At 46.4% G+C, this 12,492-nt stretch overlaps 1 protein-coding gene across 5 annotated transcripts in view; it reads left to right on the top strand.

Annotated features, from left to right (window-relative positions):
- LOC134890873 (ubiquitin carboxyl-terminal hydrolase CYLD-like) overlaps positions 1–12,492 on the top strand; it is an 85,891-nt gene that overhangs the window by 4,565 nt on the left and 68,834 nt on the right. For 4 of the 5 annotated variants that reach the window (XM_063913495.1, XM_063913490.1, XM_063913493.1 and 1 more), the window contains exons 2-5: positions 4,075–4,572; positions 4,657–4,948; positions 9,091–9,159; positions 9,686–9,957. In XM_063913495.1, the coding sequence (XP_063769565.1) occupies positions 4,123–4,572; positions 4,657–4,948; positions 9,091–9,159; positions 9,686–9,957 (1,083 nt within the window). In that variant the 5' untranslated portion in view covers positions 4,075–4,122. The remainder of the gene's footprint in view (positions 1–4,074; positions 4,573–4,656; positions 4,949–9,090; positions 9,160–9,685; positions 9,958–12,492) is intronic. The other variant, XM_063913494.1, reaches the window with a different exon arrangement.

Raw genomic sequence — 12,492 nt, 5'->3', positions numbered from 1 at the left:
AAGCAGGAAGCTACCCTAAAAGCTATATATACACACACGGGCATTATATTGCGACCAGCGATTGCATCAGCATGGATGTGCAGTGCTGCTGCCGCGTGGTCAGATTCCCTGTTGGATAATATTGATACCCTGGATAGGGACAATATTTTGCTGACAGTAGAGTATATAAAAGACGCTGTCTTATACATGCGTGATGCACAGAGGGATATTTGCCGGCTGGCATCAAAAATAAGTGCAATGTCCATTGCCGCCAGAAGGGGGTTATGGACTCGGCAATGGTCAGGTGATGCCGATTCAAAAAGGCACATGGAAGTGTTGCCTTATAAGGGGGTGGAACTGTTTGGGGATGGTCTTTCAGACCTTGTTTCCACAGCTACGGCTGGGAAATCGACATTTTTGCCACAAGCTACCCCACAGCAAAAGAAAGCACCGTATTATCAAGTACAGTCCTTTCGGCCCCAAAAACACAAGAGGGCTCGAGGCGCGTCCTTTCTGCCGAGAGGCAAAGGTAGAGGGCAAAAGCTGCAGCATACAGCCAGTTCCCAAGAGCAAAAGTCCTCCCCCGCGTCCGGTAAGTCCACAGCATGACGCTGGGGCTTCACAGGCGGACCCGGGTACGGTGGGGGCCCGTCTCAGAAATTTCAGCACACAGTGGGCTCTCTCACAGGTGGATCCCTGGACCCTTCAAGTAGTATCTCAGGGGTACAGGCTGGAATTCGAGACGTCCCCCCCCCCCCCCCCCCCCGCCGTTTTCTAAAATCTGCCTTACCAGCAACTCCCTCTGCCAGGGAGGCAGTGTTGGTGGCTATCCAAAAACTGTATTCACAGCAAGTGATTGTCAAGGTACCCCTCCTTCAGCAAGGAAAGGGTTACTATTCCACAATGTTTGTGGTACCGAAACCGGACGGTTCGGTGAGACCCATCTTAAATTTAAAAGCCTTGAACACTTATATCAAAAGGTTCAAGTTCAAGATGGAATCGCTCAGGGCGGTTATTGCGAGCCTGGACGAGGGGGATTACATGGTCTCCCTGGACATCAAGGATGCATACCTACATGTCCCCATTTACCCCCCTCACCAGGAGTACCTCAGATTTGTGGTACAGGACTGTCACTATCAGTTCCAGACGCTGTCGTTTAGGTTATCCACGGCGCCGAGGGTCTTTACCAAGGTAATGGCCGAAATGATGATACTCCTTCGCAAGAAGGGAGTTTTAATTATCCCCGTACTTGGACGATCTCCTGATAAAGGCGAGGTCCAAAGAACAGTTGGTAGTGGGGGTAGCACTTTCTCGGGAAGTGCTACAACAGCACGGCTGGATTCTCAATATTCCAAAGTCACAGCTAGTCCCGACGACACGTCTTCTGTTCCTGGGAATGATTCTGGACACAGACCAGAAAAAAGTGTTTCTTCCAGTGGAAAAAGCCGAGGAGTTGTCATCTCTAGTCAGAGACCTCCTAAAACCGGGACAGGTGTCGGTACATCAATGCACACGAGTCCTGGGAAAAATGGTAGCTTCGTACGAAGCAATTCCATTCGGAAGGTTCCATGCAAGGACTTTCCAGTGGGACCTGTTGGACAAATGGTCCGGGTCCCATCTCCAGATGCAACAGCGGATAACCCTGTCGGCAAGGACCAGGGTGTCGCTGCTGTGGTGGCTGCAGAGGGCTCATCTACTAGAGGGCCGCAGATTCGGAATACAGGACTGGGTCCTGGTGACCACGGATGCCAGCCTTCGGGGCTGGGGGGCAGTCACACAGGGAAGAAATTTCCAAGGACTGTGGTCAGATCAGGAGATTTCGCTTCACATAAATATTCTGGAGCTAAGGGCCATCTACAATGCCCTAAGCCAAGCAAGGCCCCTGCTTCAGAACCAGTCGGTACTGATCCAATCAGACAACATCACGGCGGTCGCCCATGTAAACAGACAGGGCGGCACAAGAAGCAGGAGGGCAATGGCAGAAGCCACAAGGATTCTCCGATGGGCGGAAAATCATGTGTTAGCACTGACAGTAGTGTTCATTCCGGGAGTGGACAACTGGGAAGCAGACTTCCTCAGCAGGCACGACCTCCACCCGGGAGAATGGGGACTTCATCCAGAAGTTTTCCAAATGCTGGTAAACCGGTGGGAAAGACCACAGGTGGACATGATGGCGTCCCGCCTTAACAAAAAGCTAAAAAGATATTGCGCCAGGTCGAGGGACCCTCAGGTGATCGCTGTGGACGCTCTAGTAACACCGTGGGTGTACCAGTCGGTTTATGTGTTTCCTCCTCTGCCTCTCATTCCCAAGGTACTGAGAATAATACGAAGGCGAGGAGTGAAAACTATACTCGTGGTTCCGGATTGGCCAAGAAGAGCTTGGTACCCGGAACTTCAAGAGATGCTTTCAGAGGACCCTTGGCCTCTGCCGCTCAGACAGGACCTGCTGCAGCAGGGGCCCTGTCTGTTCCAAGACTTACCGCGGCTGCGTTTGACGGCATGGCGGTTGAACACCGGATCCTGAAGGAAAAGGGTATTCCGGAGGAAGTCATTCCTACCCTGATCAAAGCCAGGAAGGATGTCATCGCAAACCATTATCACCGCATTTGGCGAAAATATGTTGCGTGGTGTGAGGCCAGGAAGGCCCCAACGGAGGAATTTCAACTGGGTCGATTCCTGCATTTCCTGCAAACAGGGGTGACGTTGGGCCTCAAATTGGGGTCCATTAAGGTCCAGATTTCGGCCCTGTCGATTTTCTTCCAGAAAGAACTGGCTTCCCTGCCTGAAGTTCAGACTTTTGTCAAGGGAGTTCTGCATATTCAGCCTCCTTTTGTGCCCCCAGTGGCACCTTGGGATCTCAATGTGGTTTTGGAGTTCCTGAAATTACATTGGTTTGAACCACTTAAGACTGTGGATTTGAAATATCTCACGTGGAAAGTGGTCATGCTGTTGGCCCTGGCTTCGGCCAGGCGTGTGTCAGAATTGGCGGCTTTGTCCTATAAAAGCCCTTATCTGATTTTCCATATGGATAGGGCAGAATTGAGGACTCGTCCTCAGTTTCTCCCGAAGGTGGTATCAGCGTTTCACTTGAACCAGCCTATTGTGGTGCCTGCGGCTACTGGGAACTTGGAGGATTCCAAGTTACTGGACGTAGTCAGGGCCCTGAAAATGTATGTTCCAGGACGGCTGGAGTCAGGAAAACTGACTCGCTGTTTATCCTGTATGCACCCAACTAAATGGGTGCTCCTGCTTCTAAGCAGACTATTGCGCGCTGGATTTGTAGCACTATTCAGCTGGCGCATTCTGCGGTAGTACTACCGCAGCCTAAATCTGTAAAAGCCCATTCCACAAGGAAGGTGGGCTCATCTTGGGCGGCTGCCCGAGGGGTCTCGGCTTTACAACTTTGCCGAGCTGCTACTTGGTCAGGGGCAAACACGTTTGCAAAATTCTACAAATTTGATACCCTGGCTGAGGAGGACCTGGAGTTCTCTCATTCGGTGTTGCAGAGTCGTCCGCACTCTCCCGCCCGTTTGGGAGCTTTGGTATAATCCCCATGGTCCTTACGGAGTTCCCAGCATCCACTAGGACGGCAGAGAAAATAAGAATTTACTCACCGGTAATTCTATTTCTCGTAGTCCGTAGTGGATGCTGGGCGCCCATCCCAAGTGCGGATTGTCTGCAATACTTGTAAATAGTTATTGTTATACAAATCGGGTTATTATTGCGAGCCATCTGTTCAGAGGCTCCTTTTGTTATCATACTGTTGACCGGGGTTCCTATCACGAGTTATACGGTGTGATTGGTGTGGCTGGTATGAGTCTTACCCGGGATTCAAAATCCTTCCTTATTGTGTCAGCTCTTCCGGGCACAGTGTCCTAACTGAGGCTTGGAGGAGGGTCATAGGGGGAGGAGCCAGTGCACACCAGATAGTCCTAATTCTTTCTTTAGATGTGCCCAGTCTCCTGCGGAGCCGTCTATTCCCCATGGTCCTTACGGAGTGCCCAGCATCCACTACGGACTACGAGAAATAGAATTACCAGTGAGTAAATTCTTATTATATTGGATACTTATGCAGATGTCTCTCTCTGTGACTAGGTTTCTTGCGGCCCTCCTTATTTAATATATTCAGGAAGCAAGAGTGCGATGTCCTCTAAGTTTTTCATTGCTATATACAACTTCTCATCATTTCCTTATACTCCTGATGGCACATATGAGAGAGTGGAAAGAGGGAGTCTGCTCACTTTATCTGCACCTCCACCTTCCAGCGTCATCAGGACTGACAATGCTCTGTTCCATTCCCCACCACTCTGGCTAAGACTGCATGAATCTCAGAAGTTGGTGTGTACGGATATAAAATATGTAAATGAGATAGTGCTCTTGGTTTGGAAATTATTACTGGCGGTTACAGACACAGAAGAGCGTCTGGCATTTTATATGGACCAGAAAAGGTTACGGGAAGTGATTCATTTAAAAACTGGGGATCATGTTCGAGTCCAGGTCATCTCCTCTAGCGAGCGCAAGGAGAAGGGTGTGCTCTGCTATCGAGGATCTGTCAATCACAAACAAGACGTTCTTTTTGGCGTACAGCTTGTGGTGAGTAAAAAATTACATATGTTGTTTCATTAATTGAGGATTGGATTATTTCCTGTTTCATGTTCTTCTTATAATGCATTTCAGGGATCTGCAGAGGGAAAAGGATTCACAGATGGCACATTTTGTAATAAACAATTCTTTCAGTGTGATGAAAATTGTGGCGTTTTTGTTCCGGGAAGCAGATTGGAGCTGGATTTGGGTGAATTTCCAATTAGAAAATCAGGAAAAATGGATGACAAATCTGCGGGGGGACAAGAAGAGCTTGTCCCTAGAACAAGAAGCCATAGAGAGCCCCAAACAAAACCAATTACTTTTTTGTCACGTGGTGTTAGGCAGCAGAGCCCGACGAAAGCAGGCGAGAAAGGCCAGGACAATGGTAACAGTTCTTCTGGTTGATCCATTTTTCATATAAAGCCTTTTTTTAAGCTTTTATATTTTAGTAGATTCAAGCAAATAGTGAATAGATCTTTGAAGAACATATTTGCAGTGATTTAAGGGGTATATTCAACTGAAGTCGAAACTGCCGTCTTGTCGGAAAGATGGCAGTTTTCAACTTTTTTTAGGTTGGAAGGGGTTCCGACCTATTCAATCCCCGGCTTTATCTGACAAGTCGGGGAATTAGACTTGTCGGAAAGCATGTGAATCGGCAGAATAGCTGCCGATCCGCGGGGAGACGGGGGAGAGCAGCGGCTACAGCACAGCATATGGAGGAGGATGTGGCACAGCCGCCAGACCTCACGGCAGCGTCCACCCGGGTGGACGCTGCCGTGAGGTCTGGCGGCTGTGCCACATCCTCCTACAAAGCTGCTGTAGCCGCTGCTCTCCCCCCTCTCCTCCTCTCAGCTCCCTCATCTCTATCCGACTTTTTTTAAAGTTGGATTGAGATGATCATTGAATAGCCCTTGTCTGATCCATTCCAACAAATGCATGTCGGAATGGATCCGACTTCAATTGAATATACCCCTAAGGATTTATAGTAGTCCGTGTTTTACTCTTTAATTTTTCCATCACTTATTTATTTAATGGTCCAGTTGACATAAGAGGTGTGCTCAGCTCACTTTCTTCACTTTCTTTAAGTTTAATATGTGAATCTAGCTGAGTTAGGGCCCAAAATGTGTGCCCCTAATCATGCTAGAACAGCAGTTTCTTTATGATTACCACTAAATTAAGGAAGATTCTTATTTATGAAGCCTATAACACATCTCCTGCTTTAATGTCTGAATCAGTGTCGGACTGGGGCATGAAGGGCCCTCCGGGGGAATGCAATGGTAGGGGCCCATGTTTACTGTTATGGCCAGTCTCCAGAGGGGGTGTGGTCAGTTGCCACATTAGTTTACCTAACCAATAGAGAGGGGTGGTATTCAGTATACCGGTTGTTGGGATCCCGGCGCACAGTATACCAGCGCCGGAATCCTGACAATCGGCATACCGACACCTTTTCTCCCTCTTGGAGGTCCATGACCCCCCTGGAGGGAGTGCGCCACCGTGCCCACAGTGTGGCGAGCGCAGCGAGCCCTTAAGGGGCTCATTTGCGCTCACCCCGCTGTCGGCAAGCCGGCAGTCGGGATCCCGGCGCTGGTATGCTGGCCGCCGGCACCTCATACCACACCCTTAGAGAGTGCATAGTCTAGGCCCCTTGATAAATACACATAGTAACTACTGCTAGTGCATGCATGATAATGTACCAGATTAATAACAGCAATGCACTGTAGATAATACACCACAGTCCTGTGCAGTATGAGGTAACATATGTATAATTAGGGGGGTATTAAATGCTTGTCGGATCGTTTCCGACGGACAGGATCCGACAATACAGTATTCATTTGGCCGTTCCTGACAATGCCAATGCAACTTTTTTTAAAGTTGGATTGACATTGTCAGAAACGGGTCTAAAACTTGTCAGATTTGGCTGCGCAATCCGACAAAACACGTGTATCCGCGGCTATTCCGCCGATACACGTGTTTTCCGACAAGTCGGAAATTGCAGACTTGTCAGAAAAAAGGCAGGGGGATTAAATAGGTTGGAACAGTTTCCGTCCTAAAAAGTCAGAAACTGACATCTTTCCGACAAGACAGCAGTTTCCGACTACAATTGAATACCCCCCCTCAGTGCACAGTCTGGAAACTGACCCCTAGAAAAAGAAGAGGGGCCTCCAGGCAGTGGGGCCCACTGGAGGTTTCTCCTGTACCCCTTTGGGCCAGTCCAATCCTGGTCTAAATCAAAACTCTTTGCTGCCCCCATACATTATATTGGGATGTTGTATTTGTGCATTTTATCATACACCAAAAAAGAATAGAGTTGAACTCTGATAGGTAACTCCATCTTCAGATTACGTTAGCATGCATTTAGATCCCACCACCTCCTCAGCTCTCACAGGCCTAATTCATAATTGTATGCAGTGTTGATGTTCACGCAACTGAGCGATTATCGGCAGACTGTGCATGTGACGTGATCGCACAGCGCACTTGCCAAGGTGCCATTTGCGATCGCACTCACAATGAGATTATTAATGCAGAGTGATTGACAGGAAGCGGCCATTTAGGGGAGGTAACTGGGAGTGGTGGCTTAAATAACGCAGGCATGTCAAGGCCGTTTGCAGGGTGTGTCTCTACCTTCAGCTGCAATCATGTACGTAGAGAAACAGGCACCAGCGTCGTTACTGCTGTGGCCAGTCTGTGTAGCCATAGACCTACTGCAGTCAATGTTCCTCATTGTTACATCAGTGCTGCATATGCATAGTTGCTGAGCACTTTGCGATGGCTCCAGTGGTGTCTGTATCCTTGCGATGTTTAGTAGTTCCATAGCCTGAAAAATCGCAGCTGCGCAGGCGAGTGCGTACAAACATGAATTGGGCTCCTCACCGTACACACAACGGGACCCAAGGTGGCTCGTGTGCAGTAAAATAGCTGGGATAGAAACTGGCAGCGTACACATTCCCCGCTGCCATTAAAAATGAAAGTTTAGCACTGAAGATTTGTTCAGGCGTCCTGTTCATAAGCTTTGATGGGTATATCTCCTTTAGACTAGAAGCTACAATGGAATTGTATCAGGAATGCTACACCTCTTCTTACATGTAAATATGGCTATCGTGCTGTTATGGTTATTCCCTTTTTTTTTATTGGCCATATATTTGTTTTTTAATTGCCCTTGATAAATAGGTGATGAACGTAAATGACACTGTAGTGTTCAGTCATTGTATATAGAACCTGTGCGCATGGTTCCTGGGTGTTACAGGCCAACAATAATAGCCCTATAGCAGTTTTCACTGCACTCCTTCAAGATGAAATAGCAATAACCATGACTGTTCTGCTTCTAGATACCATCACTAAGGTGTCATGGCTAGCCACCACTCCCATGATAATATCCTCATTAAAACGTGTAGACATGTAACTCACGCAGCAGCACTAATTGCCACTTCTGCTTGCCCTGAGAAGCCACCAACCCTGCTCATGTATCAATCTCCTTAAAATAATGAGACATCCAAGCTTCGCTCTCTGGGGACTTCCTGCACACACACCACTCCTACTCTGAGGGGTAGACTATATAGTTTTCAGCCAATGCCCACATGTACTAGGTTTTTAGAGCACTGAACATACTTGTGCTGACCCAGTACCTCCACCTGTAGGCAGATACATAGTTTACACTTTGCCCAGCTCAGAGCAAGGTAGTGTGTTATACTGACCCTGGAGCCCAAGGCCCAGATTTATCAAGCCTTGAAGAGTGATAAATTGCACGGTGATAAAGTACCAACCAATCAGCTCCTATCTGCCATGTTACAGGATGTGCTTGAAAAATTACAGTTAAGAGCTGATTGGTTGGTACTTAATCACAGTGCAGTTTATCACTCGCCAAGGCTTGATAAATCTGGGTCTAAATCACTTACAGACAATAAGCAAATTAGTTGTCATGGAGCAAAATTGTCTTACGGAGTATTTTTATTTTTTCATCCATTGTGTAACTGTCTGAATAGTGGATTCCATTTTAATGAAGTCTTCCTCTTACATAAGCCCACATACTTGACACTGTTCTTGACAGTGTGGTAATCAGTGATTGATTCACATGGCATGAATTATACCATGATTAGCATCTTCTTCTGTGTCTACGTTGTAATCTGAAATGTAAAGTTTCCACCTTATTGTAGTGAGTAGCTGATAGAGCAGATAATCAGTACTTAAAGATAAGGATTGTCACTGTATGAGGAACCATTTTGCTTTCATCATGTCTGCTTAGTCCAGACAGGAAAGCTTGATGGAAGTCGTTTGGAGCCTTCACATGCTGTTTGGCAGTGTTACCCCTACATACAGCACAAAACATTGTATAAACAAAATTGCATAAACTGCTAATTGTTTTATACAGTTTAACGTGTAATGGTTAAAAAATGTTTTTTTTTCTCTGGCATGTCAGGCTCAAAACTGAATGGCAATGTTTCTAGACAAGGCTTTAGTATCACACAGCCTAGTATTCACAATGTGGTACACTAAATTCACACACTTGGCTGATGTCTGACTTTATTTTAGCAGATCTTCTTGCAACAGGAGAGGAGCAGAACGTGAAACACAGTGCCCCAAAGGAACACACCTCAAAGGGTATTTTTTTTTTATTTTTTAGGTTTGTTTGTTTGGGTTTTTTTTTTTGGGGGGGGGGGGAGCAGCTGATGGCCATAGACCACTCCGTCACGGTCTTTCGTCTATTATTTACTGGGAAACGTAGGTGGTTGATGGAGACAGCTAGTAATATAAATTCTATTTAGAGATCTGCAGCATCTTTGCTAAAAACTTATTGGCCTTGACTGAACAATAGGTGGATAGTACTGGTGTGTCTGTGTGTCTGTGTCTGTGTGTATGTGTGTGTGTATATATATATATATATATATATATATATATATATATATATATATATATCTCTGACCCTTAAACAAAGCTGCTATAATCATGTGTCTTAGTCATGTGATGAAGTCAATAACCGTGTAATGAGCTCTTAAAGTACAGAATAGACACAGTAAATTCTTTCAATGAAATCATTGGGCTATGTTATGTTATCTTACAGTATGTTATAAGACTGAAAAATTAATTGGTTGATAATACAAACATATAATTTTTATTTTCACACCAGGTGAGGATGAACCACAACCTTTGACAAATCCACTTGAAGGAGAAGATGCACAAATCTCTAATCAGCCTTCAGATGATCACCATCCCCCACCCAGCATGTACCATGCTCCTTGGAATGGCAGCTCCTCTAGCCTGTCACCTGAGGCTCAAGCTCTAGAACAGGGTTTAGAGTTGAATTCCATGGTTGAAGTGAATGATCCTCCAATTTATGGGGTGATCCGCTGGATTGGGCATATCTCAGAATCTCCTGAAACTATTGCAGGACTGGAAATGGTAAATCCTTTTCTGTGATCTTCATACTGAAGTACTGGTTATAATCTAATACACCTGTAGTGTCATGACAATATGTAATAATCAACTTGTTGAAGTCCAAAATTATGGTCAAAATACAGCGCACGACCTTTTGATCTCTTCATGGCACAGAAGAAAAGTGCACTAATAGAACCTCTTTTCCACCAAAATCCTGGGTCTGACCTAGGATTTAGAACACGGTTCCAAGCCAGATCAGACCTGGGACTTACACTGTTCCCATTGCGGCGCCGGCCCGGGATATTCCTGGGTCGGTTCTGTTCGCACTGCACACGGGTGCAGTGCTGGCGCTTGGAGACATCATCTCCAAGTGCCGGAAGCCACAGCTCCCCTGAACGCAGGACCGTAGCTGACCAGTGACTTACAGGTCTCTGTGTTTGGAGCTGGATATACTCTGCTTGCTCTTTTGACCCGCCTGGTGTCTGTCTGGTTGCCAGGAGGGTGTCTGATGTCACAGCTGTACGGGCAGGGTGAGATTACACCCTCCCCATATGAATCTGGGATGGTGTAAAAACTGGAATGGTCCAGACCATACGGGGTGTTTGTTATCCCTCCCTTCCCAGTGACAGCTGTCACAGAAATTTTTGACTAATTACCATGCTGACCATGGGGAACCGGGTTGGATGACCCAGGTTACCCGTTTACACTACCCCTTAACACTGGACCTACCCTTGTCCAACCCTGTAAGCTACGTGGGTTGGATTCCTGGGTAACTGGACCCAGTTTTTTTTTTTTTTTTTTAAAAGCCGTTTCCACTGAACAAAAACCTGGGTTGATGCGTGTTCATTTGAATAAAGCCGGGTTTTTGAAGGCAGTGGAAAAGGGGTATAAATCTAGTGATTTTGTTTCGATTTAAACTTTTTATTTTTGAAAACATAAAGGAAAAGAAAAACAAAGTACACATGAAATCCGTATACAGCGGAGTTGTTGGGGTAGATCAGTCTTTCCCAGGCTTCCGGTCCGATAACAGTGCATGTTATACAGATGCACGTTGGAGCACAAGTGTATCTATTACTGGCTGACACATTTGAAAAGATCCACAGGTGGATCCAGGAGTTTCAAAACACTGGGGTAGATAATCATGCTTAGATAAAAACATAGATTTTTTTTTGTATCACTATGGATGGAAGATAGGAGAAAAGAAGAGTTGGAGGGGGGGTCGCTAAGTAGAGAAGGGTATATGGAATGGTGAGCTAGGCAATGTAACGGGGACAGTTACAGAAGACAAGTAGGAGATGCAAGCAAGGAGGTGGGCTCAGATCAGAGATCAGATGTGTCATGCAGATGATTTATTTATTTTTCTGCAGCAGGGTACACAGGTTTCCACAGGGAAACATCAGGGTGTAGAATGGATCTTGATCCAGAGTCACCAACAGGCTAAAGCTTTAGCTGTCCCAGGATGCATAGGGGCCTCCTCTATAAGACTGCAGCAGCAGGTCACTGAACAGGAGGGCTGCACTTGGCAGCCCTTAAAAGCTTTTTCTAAGTAGATTTCCATATCTCTGGCTGGGCTGTCAGCGCTGTATGTCAGAGTGACATTTAGCGCTGCAGCTCCATCACCACCCAAGCGGCGTCGCATACTCACATGGCCTGGTTCCCGGTTACTTGCGGCGGCGAAGTCACGGCTTAGGCACAGAGTCACAGAAACGCTCTCCTGGTTCACGTGGCTGCTACGAGGAGGAGGTAAGAGGGTCCCACAGACGGGATCCCCCATTAAATTGGGTTCCGACCGTGGTCTGGGGAGACGGACCGCGGCGCTTACATGGACATTGTCATTGGGTAGGGACCCCACTAGACCACCAGGGCATTGGAGGACAGGTCGGGTGTACTAACACCCCATTTAATAAGGCTCAGAGTACCTGGGGTGGAAGTCCAGCATAGGGGAGGCGGCTCTTGACTTGTAGCCCCTCCCCCGGCCCAGGGCACCATCTCCATGCAGATTTCCTGCCCTGGAGCTGCCTCACACTCTTCCTCAATCCCTGACTGAGACGCTGGGCGCCATCTTCACAGCATAGCTGCAGCAGCTCTCCGGGATTGCAAGGCAAGGTCACCCTTGTAAAGCCGCTTGTATACAGACTTTACAAACACTTCAGTAGCCTACATGTCTTGAGGCAGCGTTAGTTGAGAAAAAGTGTACCTTACAGAATATATTGTACGAGTATTCTGATATATCTTCCCGCCACTGACCGCGCTGTATATGTGTGTGTGTGTATATGTATGTGTGTATATGTATGTATGTATATATATATATATATATATATATATATATATATATATATATATATATATTATCCAAGAAGACGGATGGCACTCAGAGACTTAAATTTTTAAATGCAAAAGGATGTATTGAGATCTCAATACATCCTTTTGCATTTAAAAATTTAAGTCTCTGAGTGCCATCTGTCTTCTTGGATTATTACATTACTACTTATGGATGGAGCACCTGAGCTTGCTGTTTTTGGATTATATATATATATTTCTCTAACGTCCTAGTGGATG

This window comes from Pseudophryne corroboree, chromosome 1, assembly GCF_028390025.1.
Source record: "Pseudophryne corroboree isolate aPseCor3 chromosome 1, aPseCor3.hap2, whole genome shotgun sequence".
Taxonomy (NCBI): domain Eukaryota; kingdom Metazoa; phylum Chordata; class Amphibia; order Anura; family Myobatrachidae; genus Pseudophryne; species Pseudophryne corroboree.
The sequence above is the reverse complement of the archived record's forward strand: the minus strand, read 5'-3'. Positions and strand labels throughout refer to the sequence as shown.